General features: G+C 47.5%; 1 protein-coding gene across 1 annotated transcript in view; it reads right to left on the reverse strand.

The window, feature by feature from the left end:
* Positions 1-554: 554 nt before the first annotated feature.
* Positions 555-22,712, reverse strand: part of WNT9A (Wnt family member 9A) — a 55,172-nt gene continuing 33,014 nt past the window's right edge. The window contains exons 2-4 of the mRNA XM_081834520.1: positions 12,337-12,596; positions 10,980-11,242; positions 555-4,430 (exon numbers count right to left, since the gene is read on the reverse strand). Coding sequence (XP_081690646.1) covers positions 3,957-4,430; positions 10,980-11,242; positions 12,337-12,596 — 997 coding nt within the window. The 3' untranslated portion in view covers positions 555-3,956. The remainder of the gene's footprint in view (positions 4,431-10,979; positions 11,243-12,336; positions 12,597-22,712) is intronic.

The raw sequence follows: 22,712 nt of genomic DNA on the forward strand, positions 1-22,712 counted from the left end.
GTGTCAGTATCTCAGTAGGGCTTACTGAGGAGTAACAATTCACAGGGTTGTCTTTAACGATACACTCAAATTTGCCACCCAGTTAGAGGCTGACCCACTTTGAGATGAAATATAATTTAGGGCTGTGATCCTAAGTGAGCCCAGAGATCAGCTCCTTTTTAAATTGCACAGGATGGTTTCCCCCACGTTTTGAGAACTTTTTTGCAATAGAATGCAGGCATTTTGCAGGTTCCCAACTCCAATTCAAACTGGCATATCAATATTTGCAACAAAGCTACAGTCAGTTACAATGCCATCCTACCCATATGGGAAAAACCCATTCACACTTGCGCTTTCTGGTGAACACAACATTTAGCCAGATCTCCATGGAAAAATACAGCAGTGGCATCCATTACAAGGGTTTGATTCCTTACAGCTAGGTTTATCACCAGTGGCAATCCATTGAGTGAAACTAGCTCGGTATTGTCTGCCTGGCAGCATCTCTGCCAAGTATCAGACTGGAACTTTTTCCAGGCTGACCTGGAGATATTGAGGACGGAACCTGGGAGGCTCTGCGACTGAGCTATAGCCATTAAGACTATCACCTAGCCAATGGCACTTGAGGTGGGGCTGCCCCTTCTTCCACTTAACTTAAAGCCAATTCATTGCATGCTGGTCTTAATCAGGATGGTTTCACTCTAGAGGAACCCCAGCAAAAGCAAGAAACTGGTGTGTGTGTGTGTGTGTGTGTGTGTGTGTGTGTGTGTGTGTGTAAGGATGTCTGCCTTTCGTCAGCCAACCTGGGCAAAGATCCAGAAAGCAAGGTCATCTACAGCTGATAAGGGGGACAGGCCCAGGAAGGCACAAGGTTACCCCAATCATGGGGGCTGCACAAGGCAACAGGCAAAGTTGTTGGCTCGGAAATGGGGGGAAGAAATCCCCTCACTTCCTCTTCAACACAGATCTTTGGGGTCACAGTGTCTTTGGCAAAAAGTTTCCCAGATTATACACTCGTTCTTGCCAATTGCAAGTTGGGAAACACTCCCTAGGGAGAAAAACATAAATGGTGGCCCTCCCCACCTCAACACACTCAAACAGGTTTCACCTGGGGCAGCAAAATAGCTCAGCCTGGGCCTGCCCCCAGCTTAGAATGGAGCTCAACTGTAATAGTTAAGGTACCATAGGGAGATCAGGCATGAATGAGTCAGTACCCATAGTCCAGGCATAGGCAAACTCGGCCCTCCAGATGTTTTGGGACTACAATTCCCACCATCCCTGACCACTGGTCCTGTTAGCTAGGGATCATGGGAGTTGTAGTCCCAAAACATCTAGAGGGCCGAGTTTGCCTATGCCTGCTCTACCTCATATCAAATTCTTAAGAATCAATCCCTATATCTGTTTGGTTCTACCCCATTTTTGCATCTGGAAATATATATATTTTTTTCAATTTGGAGATGGGCAAGATCCAAAGGAAAATTGTGTTCCAAGTCGCACATCAAACCCAGGGGGTGTAAATTCAGGTCACTTCACTGAAAAAATGTGGACTGGCCTAAACTTTCCTCCCTATTTGCAATCCATTCTTCCAGTGAGCAAGGACTGAGCTGAGTAGTCCAGATCCCACACACAAGAAGAAAACCTGGAGAATGTGGCATGCGGCATGCATCTTAAATTTTGTCAAAGAAGTAATGATTTGGATAAAGTTATGTGTGCGTGCAAAACAAGGTGGGGAGGAGAGATCAAGCATGCTCAAGAGAGGACCGGACATAATACCACATTGAAACCATAAGAAGGTACTTCTGAAAGGCTTAATAAATAAATGTTCCATATTTATATTTAGGAGCGCATATATATATATATATATATATTTATATATATCCACATTGAATAATAGGTTTCTATTCAGCCTTTTCTTAAACCAATTTGCACAGAACTTCAGGACTGGTCCATCTGGTGTGACACCCAAGGACAGAGTTCAGATTGAGGAGTCTGTTGCATGGAGAGCCAACAGGGCGGAGAGGGAGGGGAATAGGTGTCTTTGAGGTTCAACATCTGTTGCAACCGGTCTCATCTGGCCTTCCAAAAGATGGACAAGAAGTACCGTCTAATCCTGGACCAGCAAAAGCAGGTCTTGCCTCTTGGCCACCCTCAATCAGTTTTCCAATCTGACAGTATACAAAAGCCAGTCAAATCCATCCCCTCCCAGTAGATGCACAATAATATAGCTTAGATACGAGGCGAGTGGCTACTATTTTTTATTATTATTTTAGAGAAGCGGCAGTAAAGGAAAAAAAAGATAGAGAGGGCATCCTTCGAAGACTGGACAGCCCCAGGCACACAAACGGAAACCATGCAGAAGGTTTTTTTTTCTTATCCAGCTCCCCACTGAAAACCAGGTCAACAGGTTTAAAAAAAAAAAGTTTTTGTTTTTTTTAAAAAATGCTACTACTGGAGAATCAGAAATGCTGATCACTGCCTACAGTGGGCACTTTGCCAAGAAGTTAGCTAGCCGCTTCTGATCCAAGTAGTATTGTTGAAGGAGGAAAATCGTCGCAGCCAAGTCAACAGATTTGTAACGTTCCAATTCTAAAAAGCAATGGAAGAATCGCAAGTAGCCCAGACCACCCTTTGGCTTTGGTCACTGCTGTTGGTTCTTCTCTGGCTTCCCTTCCCCCTCTTGATGGTCGCCAGTCAGTCACTCAGAACCCAGTATTTGCACTGCTGTTGTATTTGATTTCTAACACACATGATGCCTCAATCTAGCGGCTTAAGGAGGGAAATGTTACAAAGATCTTTACAGAGATCTGTGCCGGTTATAAACCACTATCGCTGTTGAGTGTAACTGGAATGAGATCCGAAGAGATGTAGAGTAAGTTGGGTTGTGCGATCCGGTCAAGAACGGCTTACGGGGAAAAGTCAAAGCAGCATTGCAGCCTATAAGGCAACAAGGTTTCTCCATAAAACCAGGAAGGCAACTTGCCTAAACAGCGTGACCAGAAGTTAGGATTTCAATACGTACAGGAATTTAAGGCAGCATCCACAGGGTGAGTTTTGGAGCAATAAGAGGTACAAAATAAAAACAATAATAATAATAAGGAGTTATAGAGTGCTGGTGTGTCCCTGGGAAGGTTTAAGAAAGCCTCTAGTGGTTTTCATCATTTACAAAAGTAGATTGTGAAGGTGACAAGAAGTGAGAGGGGGATTGAAGTGGGGCAATGCAATGGGACGTCTTGACATCTGGAAGGAAATCTCACAATGTCTGCTTCAAAGTGGAGGTGGTCAAACCAAACCCTCCACGTTGAGGAACCACAACCGCCTTCCATCAAGCAGGCCACATTGAAACATCCTATTTTAGGAGATCCCAGTATGTAACTTTTTAAACCTTGACTCTCCTCCTTTAAAGAGGTGCTGAAGTCCGACATCAACACCCCTTCCCCTTGATACACTTTTGGTATTGAATTCTTCATAAAACAGGGTGGTGCTTTTTCCCGTTCCTCACCATGGATCTCAAGGCAGTCATGGAACACATAGGACAATCCAGATTACAGGCCAGAAGGTTCTCTACCCAAAAGAGAATGCCTGATTTAGCCAAGGTTTCATGAAGGGCAGTGACGAGGGAAAACTGCTAGGAATCCCATCTCAGTCACCACAAATTATTTTGTTGCATTTTTCGCAACAGCACACAAACAATTGATACGGACTCCATGCAATAGGCACTTGTCTCCAGGCACTTGTCTCCAGAAGCGTCAGCTGGGTTTGCAGAGAAGAGGGCAGAAGGTCGAGGAAACAAGAAGGCAAGAGTTGTGTGGGGTGGGGGTCACCTGTACCCTACAAAGTGCTTACACCATCTCGGCACATCGCTTCTCAAGTCAACCGTGAAAAACACCCTTTCAAACCCTGTTTCACCTCCCTGGGTGGGCCCTCTCCCGTCATCAGCAAAGGCAATCTGCTGGTGTGCAAGACCCCTCTGTTGCGCCACATCAGTCCTTGCACGTGTAGACCTCCTCCCTCTGCGTACACTGTTTGCACTCCACGTAGCAGCACCAGCGGACCTGACACTGGCAGGGTCTGGTCACCACGCGGCTCTGGGTGTTGTGCCCCCGGCCACAGCAGATGCTCTCACAGTTCTTGTCCTTGTAACACTTCCTGCCCGATGTGCCGGGCGAATAGCGGCTCACCAGGCAGAAGCTGGGCGAGTCGTCAATGTAGACGAGGTCCGTAGTCCGTGGGATTTGGTCACCATGGCCCGGGATGGACTTCTTGGGCGGGGAGATGTCCCCCTCGCCCGTGGCCTCGTTGGTCGTGCTGCCCACTTTGAGGGCCATCTCGTACCTCTGCTTCAGCTGCTTGCCAATCTCGTGGAAGGGGGAGAGCTGCCGCCAGCACGTCCGGACAGTGCAGGATCCAGAGACGCCGTGGCACTTGCAGGTGGTCTCGACCCCAGCTTTGATGACCTGCAGGTAAGGAACTGAGCGTTAATGATGGGCAAGGCAAGCGAGCCGGCAGCAAAATGGTGCTGTGGGGAGCAACTGAGTTCAGGCTTCCAGGCAAATGAACTGTGCCCTCTTTCCTTTTTAAAAAGAACGCTTCTAAAAGCTACGAAGACAAGTGTTCTCTGTTAACATTGACAAGAGGTTCCCAGAACTCTACACATGAGAAGAGGAGCATAGCCTTGGCTAGATCACGTCAATGAGCCATTAAGTTTAGCATCCTATTCTCACAGTCACCAACGGGGCCGGATGAGGCCCTAAGCCAGGGATCAGCAAACATTTTCAGCAGGGGGCCAGTCCACCGTCCCTTAGACCTTGTGGGGGGCCAGACTAGATTTTGGAGGGGGAAAATGAACAAATTCCTGTGCCCCACAAATAACCCAGAGATGCACACATTCTAATGTAAAAACACGATGATTCCCGGACCATCCGCAGGCTGGATTTAGAAGGCAATTGGGCCAGATTCAGCCCCTGGGCCTTAGTTTGCCTACCCATGCCCTAAGCTACTGAAGGTAATGGGGCCCTTTATATGTCCAGCTGTCCCTGTCAACAACAAATTGTCGCAGTTTTTTGTGTTGAATATATGCTATATGGCAATTTATGGACCTAATAGGTTGTTGTTGTTGTTGTTTAGTCATGTCTGACTCTTCGTGACCCCATGGACCAGAGCACGTCAGGCACTCCCTAAAGCCATTTGCACGTGCAGAATGTAGGTACCCTATATACAGAAATGAGCAAACCAGTGATATTTTAGGGAGCAGGCTAGCAGGTGGGGCCCATGACTTACATCACAGGAGCCTACACAACACAAAACACTGTTGCTGCATGTAGGTTTTTATTTTATATGTTTTTTATCTTGTATTTTGGAAATGTATATCCAGTTTCTTTTCCTTTAATTTTTTTGGGGGGATCCCAAGAGAGTGGGGCCCTAAGCTTGTTTAGCTTATACGTAAATCCAGCACTGGTCACCAAGCAGATGTCTCTAGGGAAGCTCAAAAGCAGGGCTTCAAAAGTTATCCCGCCCCCAATGTCTTGACTATTCATTTAACTGGTATAATTCATTTGATTTCCATTCTCTTAGAATACTTGCTCCTCTCGTGTAAGAAATCAGTATTTTTGTGGGAGCACCCACGCTTTGGATGAAATCCAAAGACAATTCAACTAATTCATAGAGGAGAGGGCTGCCAGTGGCTCTGCCTCCACGGTCAGAGGCAGCAATGCTTTTGAGTACCAGCTGATGGAAACCGCAGGAGGGCAGAGGGCCCTTCTGTTCGAATCCTGCTTGTGGGTTTCCCATAAGGGGCATCTGGTCAGCCCCTGTGAGAACAGGAAGCTGGACTAGATGGGCCCTTGGCCTGATACCAGAAGGCTCTCCTACTCGTACTCCTCCTCCTCTTCTGATGAAACCAGCAAGACTGGGAAGGGCAAACATGGATATTATCCTGCCCAGGGTAACAGCCTCCCCTTTCATGGTGCCCCTCAGATTTGTAAGACACGCTTGAACAGACATACCTCACCGGGGGGGGGGGAGGTGGAGTGGAAGGGAACGAGAAAGAAAGAAAGAAGGGGTCAGCCCTTTGGGGGATTAAGGAACTTAGCAACGCTCCGGAGAGGTAGTCAGAAAGTTATGCTTAATGATACTTTGCTGAGAAACATGGGCAAGAGGCCGGGGGGGGGGGCGCGGAGAGGCAGATTTAATTAAAACATCACTTAACTCTGGCCTGGTGGAACAAAATCAAGTGTGCTAACACTCTGACTTTTCATTAATGGGACACAAAAGGGAGAATTGCAATAGAGGGGAGTTTTGTTTTTTTTTCAGGGGAGGGGGAAGGTACCATATGCAGAAGAGAAGGGGGGGGCATTGCTGGAATTATACAGCAGCTCGTTTTTAATATACATGAAAATCTTCTAGCAACCTTGGAACATGGGAGGCCTGGAGGGTGGGAGAGAGAGAGAGAGAGAGAGAGGTCTTTGGTTTTTTCACTCCTGCTTCTTTCTCCACTATCCCATTCCCAAGAATAGTTGAATGAACTGGGATGCATCTGGCAGGAGCCGGGGGGGACGCTTTCATTTTCTTTTTTTAAAATAAGCTGCAGAATTTTTAGGCTTGGTTTTTTTTTTCCCTCACCCAGAAAGAAAAAGAAGGAGCTTTGGCCAAGTCCTTCTGGCTAATGACCTCAACCCCCTGTGCCAGACAAGCTGGCCTTGTCACCAGCGTTGAGGTCATATCGTAAGCGCTTGAGTGAGGCATGAAATGGGTGCAAGAGGGTCAAAGAGGGCGATTCTTGCACTCTTCTGGGGCAAAGAGGTGGGTGTGAAAAAAAGGAGAAATGAAATCCTCAACGGGAAGCAAATTTTTAAAGCGGTGGCAAAGGGGTGGGCTGGACGGCAAGCGTGGCATTGGAAGACTTGCGTCACTCAGAAATTCTCCAGCGCGGGGTCAGGAAAAAGGTTCCCCTTGTCCCCAAAGCAGCAAGCAATCCTGCCTGCCAATAGCTCAAAGGGTCGGGAGGGAGAAACCCGTCTACTGAGCCTCAGGAGAGCCATTACGATCAGAAGCACAGCAAGTGTGTGTGTAATGGAAAACACAACATTCCAGACCGCTGAGAGACCACCAAGCCAGGGCAATGGAGAAGACACTTTCAGAGGGCCCAACAGACCTGCCTATTTCTAGAGCGCATTTCTCAACCGTCACAAAGGATGGGGAAGACCATTTGATGCAGCTCACCTTTAACGGCAAACCTACCAGATCTGCACTCCCCAAAACAATACGAGAACTAAAAAAAAAAAAAAAACCAGCCATGCTTGGAAACGATCACTTCTCCGAATTTTGCAATGTTGCTTTCCAGCCAAGTAACACCCATAGAAATGTGTATGTGTGAGGTAAAAAGTGAAAACTTACAAAAAGGCATTCTATTCCAGGAAACAGCTTTGCAAAAGGGTCGTTTTAGGCAACGTTACAAACAACGGGTGGTTCTAGGAGAAATTTGCACCCAAAGGCTGGTGAATTTTCAGGACTTAAAAAATAAATTGCATGCTAATGTGGAGAACCAAATTTAAGCTTAGAGAAATTGACATAGACTCCCTAATTATCACCTGGGAGTCATACAGTGGTACCTCTGGTTATGTACTTAATTTGTTCCAGAGGTCCGTTCTTAACCTGAAACTGTTCTTAACCTGAAGCACCACTTTAGCTAATGGGGCCTCCTGCTGCCGCCGGAGCACGATTCCTGTTCTCATCCTGAAGCAAATATCTTAACCCGAGGTACTATTTCTGGGTTAACGGAGTCTGTAACCTGAAGCGAATGTAACCTGAAGCGTATGTAACCCAAGGTACCACTGTAGTTGTGTGTGAAGTTACAGAGCCAGAGAATTCCTCAAGAGAAAATGCCCAGGATTCTTTGAACAGGGAAAATTTTGTTAACAGATAAACATTTGAAGTGGGATGGGGCCTGGCCACTAACTAAGCAGAGCAAGAGGCTAACAGGGCATGGCTCACCAAGCCACCATGGGCCCATAGCATGGCGGCTGCAGGGCTAAGGAAGCAGATTTGGAATGGAGAATTGTGCTGGAATGGCAGCAAAGCCTAGGACAGGTTTTATATCTTCTTTGACTGTTTCTTGCACCCCTAGATTAGAATTTAATCTGCACATACAGCAAGCATCTGTAAATCACCACTGCTCAAATTCAGGGTCGATCTTGAAGGGAAACTTAGAATAAACTCTACTGAGTGCTTGTTATCTGTCTCTCTGGCTAGTCATAGGCTGGGAGCTACGCAGGATACCCAAGGAAAGTCTAGTCATACATAAATCTGGTAATTTAACCAAGAGATGTCCAGCCCACTTGGAAGCATCACTCTGTAAGCTTAAGAACTACAAACTTGCCTTTTTAATACCAACAAAGAGCCAAAATCCTCAAAGTACACACTACCACTCCCCCCTCGGCCTGCCATACTCCCACAGAAGTGTGGGGTGACAGGTATAGGGTCACCTGGGTCGTAGTTTCACAGTTAAGGAGCTAGGTGGGGAGGAACCAGCATGGTATAGGGGTAATAGCATCAAAACTGGTCCTGAGAGTCCAGAGTTCAAATCCACATGAAGCCACAAAGCCCACCAAGTGAGCTTGAGCTGGTCACCCTTCTCACCTAGCCTACCTCATATAGGACATGCTCCGCATCCACACAAGTCCTGAGCTTTGAGGCCAGCCTTCCGTATCTCGAAGATGCTTTGGCCCACAATTCCCATCCATCCCAGCCAGTGGTCCAGACCAGAGCACTCTTATTTACCATCCCAGGCGACCCATCTGTGGCCACATTTTTCTTTCTTTTATCAGATCAAAATGATCAAACAACAGCAAAGGTTGCTAGATTTATCGAGGGTGCAATGAGATCAAGGGCCACTATCTGAACGATAATCTTGGTCATTTGATTGCCTTTTTTACCCATTGTTGTCCTTTTAATTGTATATACTGTATATCCAAGAATCTCCTGACGAGTCTGCTGATTCTCCAGAGAGAAGGAGCAGTGTTCTGCTTTCTACTTATTCAGCTCCTGCACCAAGTCAGTCAGTGTGTCGGAGAGAGAGAGAGACTGAGTGTTAGAGATCGTGTGTAGAGATAAGGTTGCTGCTAAGAGCTCAGTGCAGCATTCATTTATGCTTAGACCTATTTAGCTCTGTATATTGTTTTGTATTATAGTTGTAGTTATAGAATAAAAGAAGATATTCTACAGAGCTGCTCTCCGAGTCGTGTATACACTGCTAGACTCTGCCATACTCTGCTGTGCGATGACTGTATTGTGGAAGTGAATCCGGTGCTCACAACTCTAAGCTGTGAGTCCACAGCACTTTGACCTGGTGGTCTCTGGCAGTGCTACCCAGCTCGCCTAGCCCAGTCGGGGTTGAAGTGCATGAGTCCAGTTGGTGACACTGGCTCAAGGGCGATGCTGACAGCTATGGCCGTTGGCTAATGCGAATAAAGTTTATCTATCTATCTATCTGGAGGAGGACACCAAGCCAAGGAAGGCTGTGCCAGGAAGGGAAAAAATAGGACAGAAAGCCAATCAAGATCCTTGTCAGAAATGCCAACTTTTCTGTTCTGCAAGAACCTGCAGATTCTAGATCTGCCCTGCTGAGTGTGCATGCACAAAACATTTCCGACAGCTCTCTGTCTCAGCTGCAGACATCCGTGCCCACGCCCCAAAGCCGTTCCCATAGCAACACTCCTGCGAATCTTCTCAGGTCTGATTAACACACTGCTCAGACCCAAATCTTATTAGTGTCAGCTTACCACGATCAGTTCCCCTGCCCTTTATCCCCCCCCCCAACCCAATGGAGGCTCTCTTTGTTTGCCCTGAAACAGAATCTCAGTGACTTCAACCAGCTTATAGCAGCCTTTAAGTTTGGGGTGCAACTGCACTTGTTGCGAAAGCCTAAGTGGCAACAAGGCCTTTCCGATACAGGACGCCACGTTTTTTTTTTTTTGGGAGGGTTAGACAGCAGGGCCAGGGTGGAAATAAGGTGAATGATCAGATTCTCGAGTTGTTGGAGTGCGATCCCTTTCATTCTCCCCACTTGAACTGCAACAGATTTCCATAGTGCTTGTTCTTTTCCTGCAAGAAATCCCATTTGGGAACACTACTAAGTTCTCTACAAACTAACACCTAAAAGTCAAGGGGAGAATTGGCCTTTGGTGGAAAACTTGACCTGCCAACTCTGTCTAGAGCAGCCTTTCTCAACCTGTGGGTCCCCAGATGTTGTTGAACTACAACTCCCATCACCCCTAGCTAGCAAGGCCAGAGCTCAGGGATGATGGGAGTTGTAGTCCAACAAGATCTGGGGACCCACAGGTTGAGAACCGCTAGTCTAGAGAGTGGGAGAGCCACATTGACCAACAAGATACCTGCAAGCAGGACTTGAGCACCTGTGATTCCTAGGAACTGGAATTCAGTAGCATTACTGCTTCCAACCTTGGAAACCATCATGGCTAGAATTCATTGATAGCTTTCTCCTCCATGAATTTGTCTAATCCTCTTTTAATGCTATCCATGTTGGCAGTATCAGGACCACAATACCTCAAGGACTGCCTCTCTCCATAGGAACCTACCCAGACCCTGTGATCATCTTCTGAGGCCCTTCTTCATGTGCCTCCTCCTCGAGAGGTCCGGAGGGTGGCAAAATGAGAACAGGGCCTTCTCTGCAGTGGCTCCTCATCTGTGGAATGCTCTCCCCAGGGAAGTTCGCATGGTGCCTTCTTTATACACCTTTAGGTGTCAGGCAAGAACCAGGCCTTTGGTTGATCTGATTGACAACCTATGCCCTTTTAAAATGTGGCTCTTTCTTGGGGGAGGGTAGTTACTGGGTTGTTGTTTTTATTTTGGTTATATATATTGTAGTTTTTCTGTTGATCTTTCTGCCCTGAGACCTCCAGGTATAGGGCGGTATATAAATCCAATCAATCAAGAAGAAGAAGAGGAAAAAATAACAACTATCGCCTCCATCACTCACACAGCCTCACCTTCATGCCGACCAGGTTGTTGTGGAAGTCCACCCTGGCTCGCAGGTCCTTGTTGGACTTCTTTCCCAGGAATTCTTTGACAAACTTGTTGCTGTACTTGAGGTTGTCGCCACAGCCACCCCATTGCCAGGCCTCCCGATTCTCTAGGTCGGGGGCCTCATCGCAGGTGCATCGCTCCATCCGCCCGGCGCTGCAGGCCTTGGCCATGGCATGCGTAAGTCCTGCTGAAGAGATGGCATAAAGGAAGGCTGTCTCCTTGAAACCTGCAAAGGACAATGGCAGCGTTACCCAGAGGAGGGTGGCACCAGTTAAGCCTACAGAGCTACACACACACACACACACACACGGGTTTGGGTTTACATCTTTTAAAATCCTCGTTGTATGTCTCTAAGGAGCATCTCCACCTCCATCGTTCAGCCCAGACACTGAGGTCCAGCTCTGAGGACCTTCTAGTGGTTCCCTCACTGCAAGAAGTGAAGTTACAGGGATCCAGGTAGAGGGCCTTCTTGGTAGTGGCACCCGCCCTGTGGAACGCCCTCCCATCAGATGTCAAGGAAATAAACATCTATCTGACTTTTAGAAGACATCTGAAGGCAGCCCTGTTTGGGAAGTTTTTAATGTTTGATCGCGTTTTAAATATTCTGTTGGGAGCCGCCCATAGTGGTTGGGGAGGCCCAGCAACATGGGCGGGGTATAAGTAATAAATTATTATTATTATAATCCTTGTGGCCCACAGAGTTTGCACGGAAGCATTAGGACAGTGTTTGCTGAAAATGAAATTCCATAAGCTAGAAAAGGCTGACTAACATAGGTTTTCTAATAATTGAAGGTGAGACGTTTATGCACTGTTTAGCTTCTGCCCCCCTCTAAATGGCAGACAAAACCAGAATCATGAAAAAAGAGTATTCTCCAAGCACACAACAGGAACCAGCTTTTGCTTAGAGTAGGTTCTCCCAATGTTCCTCAACATGGTGAGTCAGGTGACGTCTCCTCAACACTTTAATCCCCTGGGAGATCAGGGAGAGGGGAGCTTGTTGCAGCAGGAGAGGGAGACACCCATGATTCCTCACCAGTTGGACTCCTCTCTGCCTCTTGGCCGCCTCCTGCTTCAGCTTCTCCCTCTGATTCTGCACTTCTCTCTACCACAGACTCTCCCAGCTCACTAAGCCCTGTTGCCTCTGCAGCTTCTGATATCTCCTCCTCTGAGTCTGTTCCCTCTTCTCCCTCTGACCACTCACTGTCACCCCACCACCAACTCCCAAGCTGTGAAAGCCCTGAGAGCCAGACAAGAGACACCTGGAGAGGTCCAGAGGCTCCCCCATTCCCGTTCCATGGCCTCCCTCCTCCGACTGCTCACCTCTCTTCAGAAGGCTGGCCCGATAGCGCCCCTCAAGGGTGCAGTTCCACCGCTCAAAGCGGAACTGGTACTGGCACTCGAGGGCGCTCATGCTGATGGCCTCCATCAGGGTCTCGGCCACACCGGGATCTCGCCGGCACATCCTCCGCTGCTTCTTCTCCAGTTTCAGGCGGTCACAGACTTTGTAATGGGCCTTGACGGCAGCTTCCTCCATTTCTGAAGTCAAAGGGAGGATGGTCAGGGGTTCATTCCCAGTCAACCTTTGGGGAGGAGAAGAAGGCGACCCACGTCAGTGATCTTGAGGCTCAGACACGACACGGCCACAAGCAACGACCTGTCATCATGAGTGCCATATCCGTGAATGCCAAGGGGTGTGTAATATCGCTCCTGCCATTTCCAATGTCCAAGGTGTGTGTGCCATTCCTTAAATAGCCTTAACAGCAACATCCATGCATAAAGAGGAAGGCGGCAGCAGGCTTGTGGAAACGCAGAGGTTTGAGTAAAAATGAACCAAACCCTTGGAAAAACGGGTTTTTAAAAACCCAGTAATAATAATAATAATTTATTATTTATACCCTGCCCATCTGGCTGCGTTTCCCCAGCCACTCTGGGCGGCTTCAAACAGAACACTAAAATACAATAACCTATTAAAACATTAAAAGCTTCCCTAAACAGGGCTGCCTTCAGATGTCTTCTAGAAGTTTGGTGGTTATTTTTCTCTTTGACATCTGGTGGGAGGGCGTTCCAAAGGGCGGGGGCCACCACCGAGAAGGTCCTCTGCCTGGTTCCCTGTAACTTGGCTTCTCGTAGCAAGGGAACCGCCAGAAGGCCCTCGGTGCTGGACCTCAGTGTCCGGGCAGAACGAGTGAGGACTAAGCATCCTTAGCAGCCATGAAATGCAATTGCGGGGATGAAAAGCCTGGTGCAAAGGGAGATGATTAGGGAATGGATTTGAGTGGTTGGACTATTGTATAGCAGCACTCCACAAAACAGTTGCAACTTTAACATAACTAAGGTTTTGCATGGCGTGCCCCGTTTCAAAACCAACCTCGTTCAAAATTAAAAGCTGGATTTCAAGCTTGCATGCCCCTTCTTGAAGTGAAGTCCCAATTGCCCAGTATGAAATGTCTGCATCAGCCTTCCCCAAGCTAGGGACCACCCCCACTCCAGAGGTAGTTGGCCATAACATCCCTGGACGTGGGCTGCACTTGCTGGGGCTGATGGGAAACATAGTGCAAAACATCTGGAGTGAAGAAAGTTGGGTGAGGGGGAGAAGCCAGTGGTTCCCAAAGGGGACAGTATTATCCCCTGGGGGAGTGATGGGATTACCTGTGGGCACTGGAAATGCACATGACCATCAGAGTTTGAAAAGCTGGTACCACTGATTAAGTTCAATTTTGTCAACTCAATTAGACTAAGTAGCTGTAATTAGATTTAATAAATGAGCAATTCCTTGTTACTGTTTTGCATTTTATTTATCTTCCTTAGTAGGTCGTGCAAGCTGCTATTCTGATCAACGCTCTTTATAGGGTAGAGGGATGAGTTTATGGAACCAAGGGGTCAGTGGCCCAAAAAAGTCTGGGAAACACTGGTTTTTAAGCTCTCTAAAGCAGGAAGTGCTAAGGAGCCACACACACTGTTATGTACTGAGTTGAAGAGGATCCAAAATGCAGCAGTCTGATTGGTCCTAGAACAATAGGATTCAGAATGCAGCAGTCTGATTGGTCCTAGAACAATGCAGCAGTATGACTGGTCCACAGGAGCCACCCAATCCAGCTCCAGATGGAAGTGAATCCACAACCTGATTGGCCTACAGGAGACTCCCGGAATTAGCCAATCACGCACAGCCCATTGTGTAAATAATGTATATAAAGCAGATACTTTGGGGAAGCTTTCATTCCTCCTCACCACTGTGAGCTGAATAAAGAGCATGAAATCCACTCTCGACTCTGAGTATATTTCACATACACAAAAAAGCAACGATATTTCAACCATCTATTCCACCCACAGAGCAGTCCTTTCTGGAGAGCAGCCTGCTAGCTCCCCTTCCCCAATATCCCTGTACCTGCAGCCCACCCAGATCCGGACACAGCTTAAGGGCCCGACTAATTTTTGGGAAGGAAGCCTTCGAAAACAAACAAACCAGCCCACCAGGAACACGGGTCCCTCCCTGTTCCTTCTCCCAGAGCTGCTTCGCAACACATGGCCCGGCTGTTCTCTCACAAAAACGTGCAGCGAAGTGTAGCCAGGACAGTGTTCCCAGTGGCGGGTGACAACATGCTGGATGGGGACCAGGCTGGCACTGGCACTGGCTGTGGGGGGTATGGGAAAGAGGTGAACACAAGCAGCAGAAACATCTGTTGGAACTGCGACCAGGATTGCTGGCCAATCACCCGAGATCCTGGCTCAGGCTCTCCTCTAACCAGGTGTCAGGGAGGGTGGAAGCTGGAGAGTCAGGAAAAGCTGCCGTAAAGTAGCTTGGGTACTTTTCCCCAGTGCTAAAAAGAGGAAACACACACACACACACACACAGTCACTTCTGGTGCCAGAATTAGGGATTGGCTAAAACTGCCGGGAACTAAGGATGTTGAGCAAGAATCTTGAAGTCATGCTGGATTCTGGTCCTCAAGTGAGGTCTTTGGTTCCATAAAGAGGCTGTGATCCAGCATGTTCACAAAGGAGGTGAGTTGGATCAGGCCAAAGACCTGTCTAGCCTTGCATCCTGTTTTCACAATGGCCGACCAGATACCCCAGTGGGAAGCCTGGAAAGCTGGGCCCAAGCCATAGCTGTCAACATTTCCCTTTTCTTGCAAGGAATCCTATTCAGAATGGGGGGGGAGGGAAACGTTGACAGCTATGGCCCAAGCACAGGAGCCTTCTCCCCTCCCAGGGTTTCCAGCAACTAGTATTCAGAAGCGGAATGTCTCTGACAACAGAGACAGAACATCGCCATTGTGGCTAGTAGCTATCTAGAGCTTTCTTCTCCACAGATCTGTCTAATCCTCTTTGAAAGCCATCCAAAGTCGGTGACAGCCCCCTGTGGAAGGGAGTTCCATAGTTTAACTCTGTGCAGCTGAAGCAGTGTCTGGAATCTCCCAACGTTCCACTTCAATGGGTAGCACCACTGGAGAATATCCAGTTTCTCCTGTTCATGCAGAATTTTAATACGTGGGTGGCGTTGTAGGGATGCGGGTGGCACTGTGGGTTAAACCACAGAGCCTAGGACTTGCCGATCAGAAGGTCGGTGGTTCGAATCCCCGCAATGGGGTGAGCTCCCGTTGCTCGGTCCCTGATCCTGCCAACCTAGCAGTTCGAAAGCACACTAGTGCAAGTAGATAAATAGGTACCGCTCTGGCAGGAAGGTAAACGGTGTTTCCATGTTACAGATAGGTAGCCGTGTTGGTCTGCCATAGTCAAAACAAAACAAATTCCTTCCAGTAGCACCTTAAAGACCAACTAAGTCAGTTCTTGGTATGAGCTTTCGTGTGCATGCACACTTCTTCAGATACACATGGTGTTTCCATGCACTGCTCTGGTTCGCCAGAAGCGGCTTAGTCATGCTGGCCACATGACCCGGAAGCTGTGCGCTGGCACCCTCAGCTAATAAAGCGAGATGAGCGCCGCAACCCCAGAGTCGGCTACGAATGGACCTAATGGTCAGGGGTCCCTTTACCTTTATCATGTCCACCTCCCCTTTAGTAGTCATTTCTCCAAACCCCCAAAGCATTGCAGCCTTTCGACATAGAAAAGGTTTTCCTGCGTTAGGTTAATCTGCGCCTCTTTGATCTTTGGGCTAATTTATTGCAAGTAGTTCTTTGCCAGCTATCCTGTGGTGCTTGAAAGGGTTCAAACAACCCCAATAACTCTTCAACACAGCTGAGCCACCATCTGAAACATCAAAATCAATGATTACTCCCCCTTCAAAAGAGAGACAGAGAGGGAAACACTCTCCATGGTTGCTGCGGACAAAGGTTTTGTGTACGTAAGCAGTAAGCTTTTGCTACAGAATTTTGATATTTTGTGGCCCAAGGTACTTTCCCTTTTTAGAAAGAGTTCACAAGGACGGGAATTACAAGCCAGATCCATGCCCAGGGCTTAGGATGTTAGTTGGGAGCAGCCTCTGCATGGCACCCATATAATCCCTTAAAACTCTTTTATGCAATTTACAAAAAGGATGGGGGGAAGGTGGGGGGGTCATGTGCGGCCACTGTGTCAAAAGAGACCCAGCTGAGCCCTTTGGCACAAGCTCATCGGAGTCCCCATCTGGAATGCCAAGAGCGGCAGTGTGTCCTGAATATGTGTCCAACACGCACCTTGCTTTGGTATTCAAGGGGATTCAGACAGACAGAGATTCATCAGGACAAGAGCTGCTCTATCAAAGGGTCGGGAAACCTTTCCCAGCCCCGGGGCCACCTTCCCTTCCAAGCAATGTTCCAAGGCCCACATGCCAGGTGTGGGAGGGGCCAGAAGCAAAACTGGGAGGAGCAACAAGTGTTAATTTACTTAAACGTGCCTGTAGATCTAGGAAGCAAGAGGCATCATCAGAGTTCAAGGGGACATTATAGACAAGCAAAACAGTCACTGCAAGATTAGGAGCATCATCCTGCTACAGTCTTGGAGTTCTGGAGAATTAAGTCAGCCTTCACCATGCTGGATAGGAATGATAGGAACTGTAGTCAAAAAAACCTGGAAAGCACCATGCTGGCATAAGCCGGAGTGATGGAATTCAACAAATTTGTGGCATGCACCTATTTAAGAGGGGGAACCAAATTTGTCACTAGGGGCATCTTTTTTCAATCACGCAAGAGATTCTTGGTTGCAGCAATCCAACCGATTTGCATTCCAGCCCTGCCAACAAACTGGAGAGAGAAGACCCAGCTACAGCGAGGGACCTGGGTGTTTTATCCAAAGACGTATGCTGTGTGCGATGTCTCCTGGCTTTGGCCATGTACTCCTTTGGCCATGTACAACAAGAACTGTTGTCACTCAGAGCTGCTGAAAGCTTACTTGATAAATCACTGAAGATAGGAAAGCTCAAGTCCTCATCCCTAGAGGGAGAGGCCAGGCAAGAAGCATCATTTGCCAACAGGAATATAGGAGGCTGCCTTAGACCACTGGGCCCATCAAGCTCAGCAATGTCTACACTGACTGGCAGCAGTTCACCAGGAAATGCCAGGGCTTAACCTTGAGAACTACTGCATGCAAAAAGCAGGTGCTCTACTCGTGAACTACAGCCTTTCCCCAACAGCAGTGGGGACCTGAAAGGTTGGGAGGGGGAAAGTGGATAAGACTAGCACTGGCTCATAGGCACAATGGCTATGTTCTACCTCCATTGTCAGAGGCTGTATAATAATAATAATAATAATAATAATAATAATAATAATAATAATAATAATAATGTTGTTGTTGTGTTGTTTAGTCGTTTAGTCGTGTCCGACTATTCGTGACCCCATGGACCAGAGCACGCCAGGCACTTCTGTCTTCCACTGCCTCCCGCAGTTTGGTCAGACTCATGTTTGTAGCTTCGAAGACACTATCCAACCATCTCGTCCTCTGTCGTCCCCTTCTCCTTGTGCCCTCCATCTTTCCCAACATCAGGGTCTTTTCCAGGGAGTCTTCTCTTCTCATGAGGTGGCCAAAGTATTGGAGCCTCAGCTTCACGATCTGTCCTTCCAGTGAGCACTCAGGGCTGATTTCCTTCAGAATGGATCGGTTTGTTCTTCTTGCAGTCCATGGGACTCTCAAGAGTCTCCTCCAGCACCAGAATTCAAAAGAATCAATTCTTTGGCGATCTGCCTTCTTTATGGTCCAGCTCTCACTTCCATACATCACTACTGGGAAAACCATAGCTTTTACTATACGGACCTTTGTTGGCAAGGTGATGTCTCTACTTTTTAAGATGCTGTCTAGGTTTGTCATTGCTTTCCTCCCAAGAAGCAGGCGTCTCTTAATTTCGTGGCTGCTGTCACCATCTGCAGTGATCATGGAGCCCAAGAAAGTAAAATCTCTCACTGCCTCCATTTCTTCCCCTTCTATTTGCCAGGAGGTGATGGGACCAGTGGCCATGATCTTCGTTTTTTTGATGTTGAGCTTCAGACCATATTTTGCGCTCTCCTCTTTTACCCTCAACAAAAGGTTCTTTAATTCCTCCTCACTTTCTGCCATCGAGGTTGTGTCATAATAATTTATTTATATCCCATCCTCCTCAGCTGAAGCTGGGCTCAGAGCAGCTAACAACAATAAAAGTAACACAGCATTCTAGGATCAATTCATTCTAAAATTAACTCAAAGTCAAATTAATGGCAACCATTGGGCTAGAGTCCTATGAGGACTGCCAAAGGAGGGGGTCAGACTGTGCCTCGGCCAAAGGCCTGGTGGAACAGCTCCGTCTTGCAGGCCCTGCGGAAAGATGTCAAGTCCCGCAGGGCCCTAGTCTCTTGTGACAGAGCGTTCCACCAGATCGGGGCCACAACCGAAAAAACCCTGGCTCTGCTTAAGGCCAGCCTAACCTCCCTGTGGCCTGGGACCTCCAAGATGTTTTTGTTTGAAGACCGTAAGTTCCTCTGTGGGACATACCAGGAGAGGCGGTCACGTAGGTACAAGGGTCCTAAGCCGTATGGGGCTTTAAAGGTTAAAACCAGCACCTTAAACCTGACCCTGTACTCCACCGGGAGCCAGTGCAGCTGGTATAGCACCGGGTGAATGTGATCCCGCGGTGAGGTCCCCGTAAGGAGTCTCGCTGCGACATTCTGCACCCGCTGGTGTTTCTGGGTCAGTCTCAAGGGCAGCCCCACGTAGAGTGAGTTACAATAATCGGTATGCCTCAGTAGGCCAGCTGCTAGGAATCACAAGAGGGGAAAGTGTTGTTGAACTCAGGTCCCGCTTGCAAGCTTCACATAGGTATCTGGTTTGGCCACTGTGAGAACTGGATGCTGGACTAGATGGGCAGGGTTATCTCCATGTTCTCAGGAGGACCAGGCCTGCCACAGCCCCCTTACAAAAGCTGTTCCTCACAGTGCCAGGAAGCAGCAGTCATGGATCTCAGAGATGCTCAAGGTCTGCCTCTTTCACCTCCTTTGTGCTGGGACATGAAATTCAGAGTCTGCTCTCCTCAACAAGTCTTTTGGGTTTAGGATGGGGACTCAAGATACAGGACGATTCCACACCCCCTCACTTGCAGATATCAAAAGAATGCTTCCCCAATTACACACGTGTTTTGATGTGCCAAGTCCCACCCTACGACATCAAAGGGCAAAAACACCCATTTAACAGCCAGCTGGGCTGACAGGCCTGATGAGATGCTGAGGAAATATTGCATTCCTGTCCCAAACCTCCCACTCTGGAGGAGTCTTCCTAAAGAGTAAGCTTTAAGAAAATCCAGAGAAGAACAACTTGGCCCACATTCACACCACACATCTAAAGCACTATGGTACTACTTTAAACAGTCTTTGTTTTCCCCCAAAGTATCCTGGGAGCTGAAGTTTGTTAAGAGTGCTTCAAGTTGTTAGGTGAGCCCTGTTCCCCTACCCAGAGCTACAATTCCCAGAATGATTTAACCATCTTCCTAGGGAACTCTGGGAATTGTTGCTCTGAGAGGTCTCCAAACAGATCCCTTAAACAGTAACTCCCAGAATATTTGGGAAAAGCCATGACTGGTATGACAGCGCTTTAAATGTATGGTATGAACATGGTCTTTGTTTCAGACCACAGCCTTGGTTTCAGACCAACCATGCGCCACTTGTTGAAACAGGCCGACATAGGGATCTTCTCAGCATTAAACAGAGAAGTGATATGGCAACTGGGCTGGGGATCCTGGTGCCCCTCCAGGTATTGTCAAGCTACAACAATCACATTTAATAAATCTTTATTGATTTGAATTAAAAAATATCAAAATGCAACGACATTTAATAAAGACACAAAGCGAGAAAATAAAGAAGAAAAGAAAAAGAAAAAATAATACTATACATTTCATATATGTAAATGCCATATCATATTTACAAACTCACAAAAAGGAACAAAAACATTACTGTGAATTAGCTAAAAAAAGACTTCCAAATATTTTCATTTACTTTATCTATTCTTTCCTTTATAATGCACAGTCTCAAATTTACTTAATTATTTCCGTACGTCCAAACATATCATTTCCACCTTTTATTTACAAGATTCACTCTAGTTCTGCCAGGAGATTCTTGTTGTTACAATAATTTTTTAGGTATTCTTTAAATATTCTCCATTCTTTATATACATTCTGTTTCGATCGATCTCTTTCTCTCCCTGTCATCTTTGCTAGCTGTAGCTATTCTATCCTTAGGGCTTGCCACTCTGCTATTATAGGTATTGCTTCATTTTTCCAGTTCCTTGTCACTAATATTCTGGCTGCCATCGTTGCATACATGAACATATTGCCAACAGAAACATGAGCTGCAACTATCAACACCCCTAACCATTGGCCATGCTGCCTGGGGACGATGGGAGCTGGGAGCCAGCATAGCAACCCTACCATGGGCTGATCATGCGATGGTGGGGAGGGGAAGAGAAAGAAGAAAGAGTTCTCAAGGCTGCAAAATGACTTGCAGTATCAATGGAATGTACACAGAGCGGAGAAGGCTGGAATTTCTTACTCTTCATCTCAGGTATCTCCCCTCGCCCCACTTTGCTTCGGCTTTTTGGCACTGCGCTTGCCAAGATTTATTCCTTCCCTCCCACGACTAATGACTTGCTAGATCCATGCAAACCACCTCCAAGATTCTTTGCAGCAACATAGATACTGTTAATTCCAGCCCCCCCATTGGATGTGGGCCAGTAAACTGAATCTGAATCCTGAAAAGACAGAGGCATTATGTGTCCCAAGTTCCCACATCTGGGAGGTGGGGAGCCAGGCTGTTCTCGATGGGGTTGATCTTCTTTGCAAGGAGCTAGGCCTACAACTTGCGGGTGATCATGGGTTCAACACAGTCACCGGAGGCTCAGGTGGCCTCGGTCGGAACTGCCTTTGTCCCGCTCCAGTTGGTTTGCTGGCTACAGCCCCTTGTATGCCCCATGCTGTAGCAACTTCCAGATTGGATTGGATTGTTAAACCACAGAGCCTAGGGCTCGCCGATCAGAAGGTCGGCAGTTCAAATCCCCGTGCGACAGGGTGAGCTCCCGTTGCTCGGTCCCTGCTCCTGCCAACCTAGCAGTTCAAAAGCATGTCAAAGTGCAAGTAGATAAATAAGGTACCGCTCCGGCGGGAAGGTAAATGGCGTTTCCGTGTGCTGCTCTGGTTCGCCAGAAGCGGCTTAGTCATGCTGGCCACATGACCCGGAAGCTGTACGCCGGCTCCCTCGGCCAGTAAAGCGAGATGATCGCCGCAGCCCCAGAGTCGTCCGCAACTGGACCTAATGGTCCTGGGTCCCTTTACCTTTACCTTTACTCTACATGGGGCTGCCCTTGAAGATGACTTCAACTGGTCCAAAATGCAGCCTTCCAGATTACTGGCTGGGTTTCCATTTAGATCTCATATTTTAAAACAGCTGCGCTGTTTGCCAGTTCATTTCTGAGCCCAATTCAAGGTGCTCACATAGTGTTTGAAGCCCTAAACGACCCACATACCTGACAAATGCCTCTTTCGCTGATAATTCAGAAGCTCAAGGTGTGTGCAGCCAGGGAGAGGACATTATCTGTGGCTGCACCTGAGCAGCAGGGCTCCCTGCCCACAGGGGTGTGCCTGGCCCCTTTGTTATAGGGCTTTCAGCAAATGCTGAAGACCCACCTCTTTACCAGGGCTTTTTACAACCCGCCTTATTTCTGCAATTATAACCTGTTCCCAAACTTTTTTTAACATTGTGTTTGAGTTGTTGTAACAGGCCCTGGGACCTTGGAGTGCAGGGCAGGTAATAACTTATGAACAACAACAATAACAACCCTTCAACCTAAACGTAACTCCCATTTGATATTAAGCTTTTCAACTAAGAGGGTCAACACTAGGATCAGAGGGTGGTGGAGAAATCTAACCCACAAAGCCTGTTTACCTGCTTGTTCTCCATCTGCTTAAAACACTATCATGCCACTTTAACCAGACATTGTTTCGCCCCACAAATCCAGGGAGCTGTAGTTTAAGGGTGCTGGGAGTTGTTCGGTAAGGAGGATAACCCCTCCTGGAATTGTAGCTCTGTGAGGGTGTCTCCTAACTGTGACTGTTTAAAGTGGCATGGTACTGTTTTAAATGTATTGTACAGATGGGGCTCTATTACTATATTACAGTTAAAGCCTGGAGAAAAACTGGATTCTAGAGATTTAGCAATCTACCTATTCCTCTCGCTGAAAGAAAAATACTTCCTTTCTTCCCCCCAGCCCCAACTACAATGTATCATCTTGAGTACCACAAAAGGTAGAGG

This window comes from Podarcis erhardii (genome assembly GCF_964252035.2).
Source record: "Podarcis erhardii genome assembly, chromosome: 12".
NCBI lineage: Eukaryota > Metazoa > Chordata > Lepidosauria > Squamata > Lacertidae > Podarcis > Podarcis erhardii.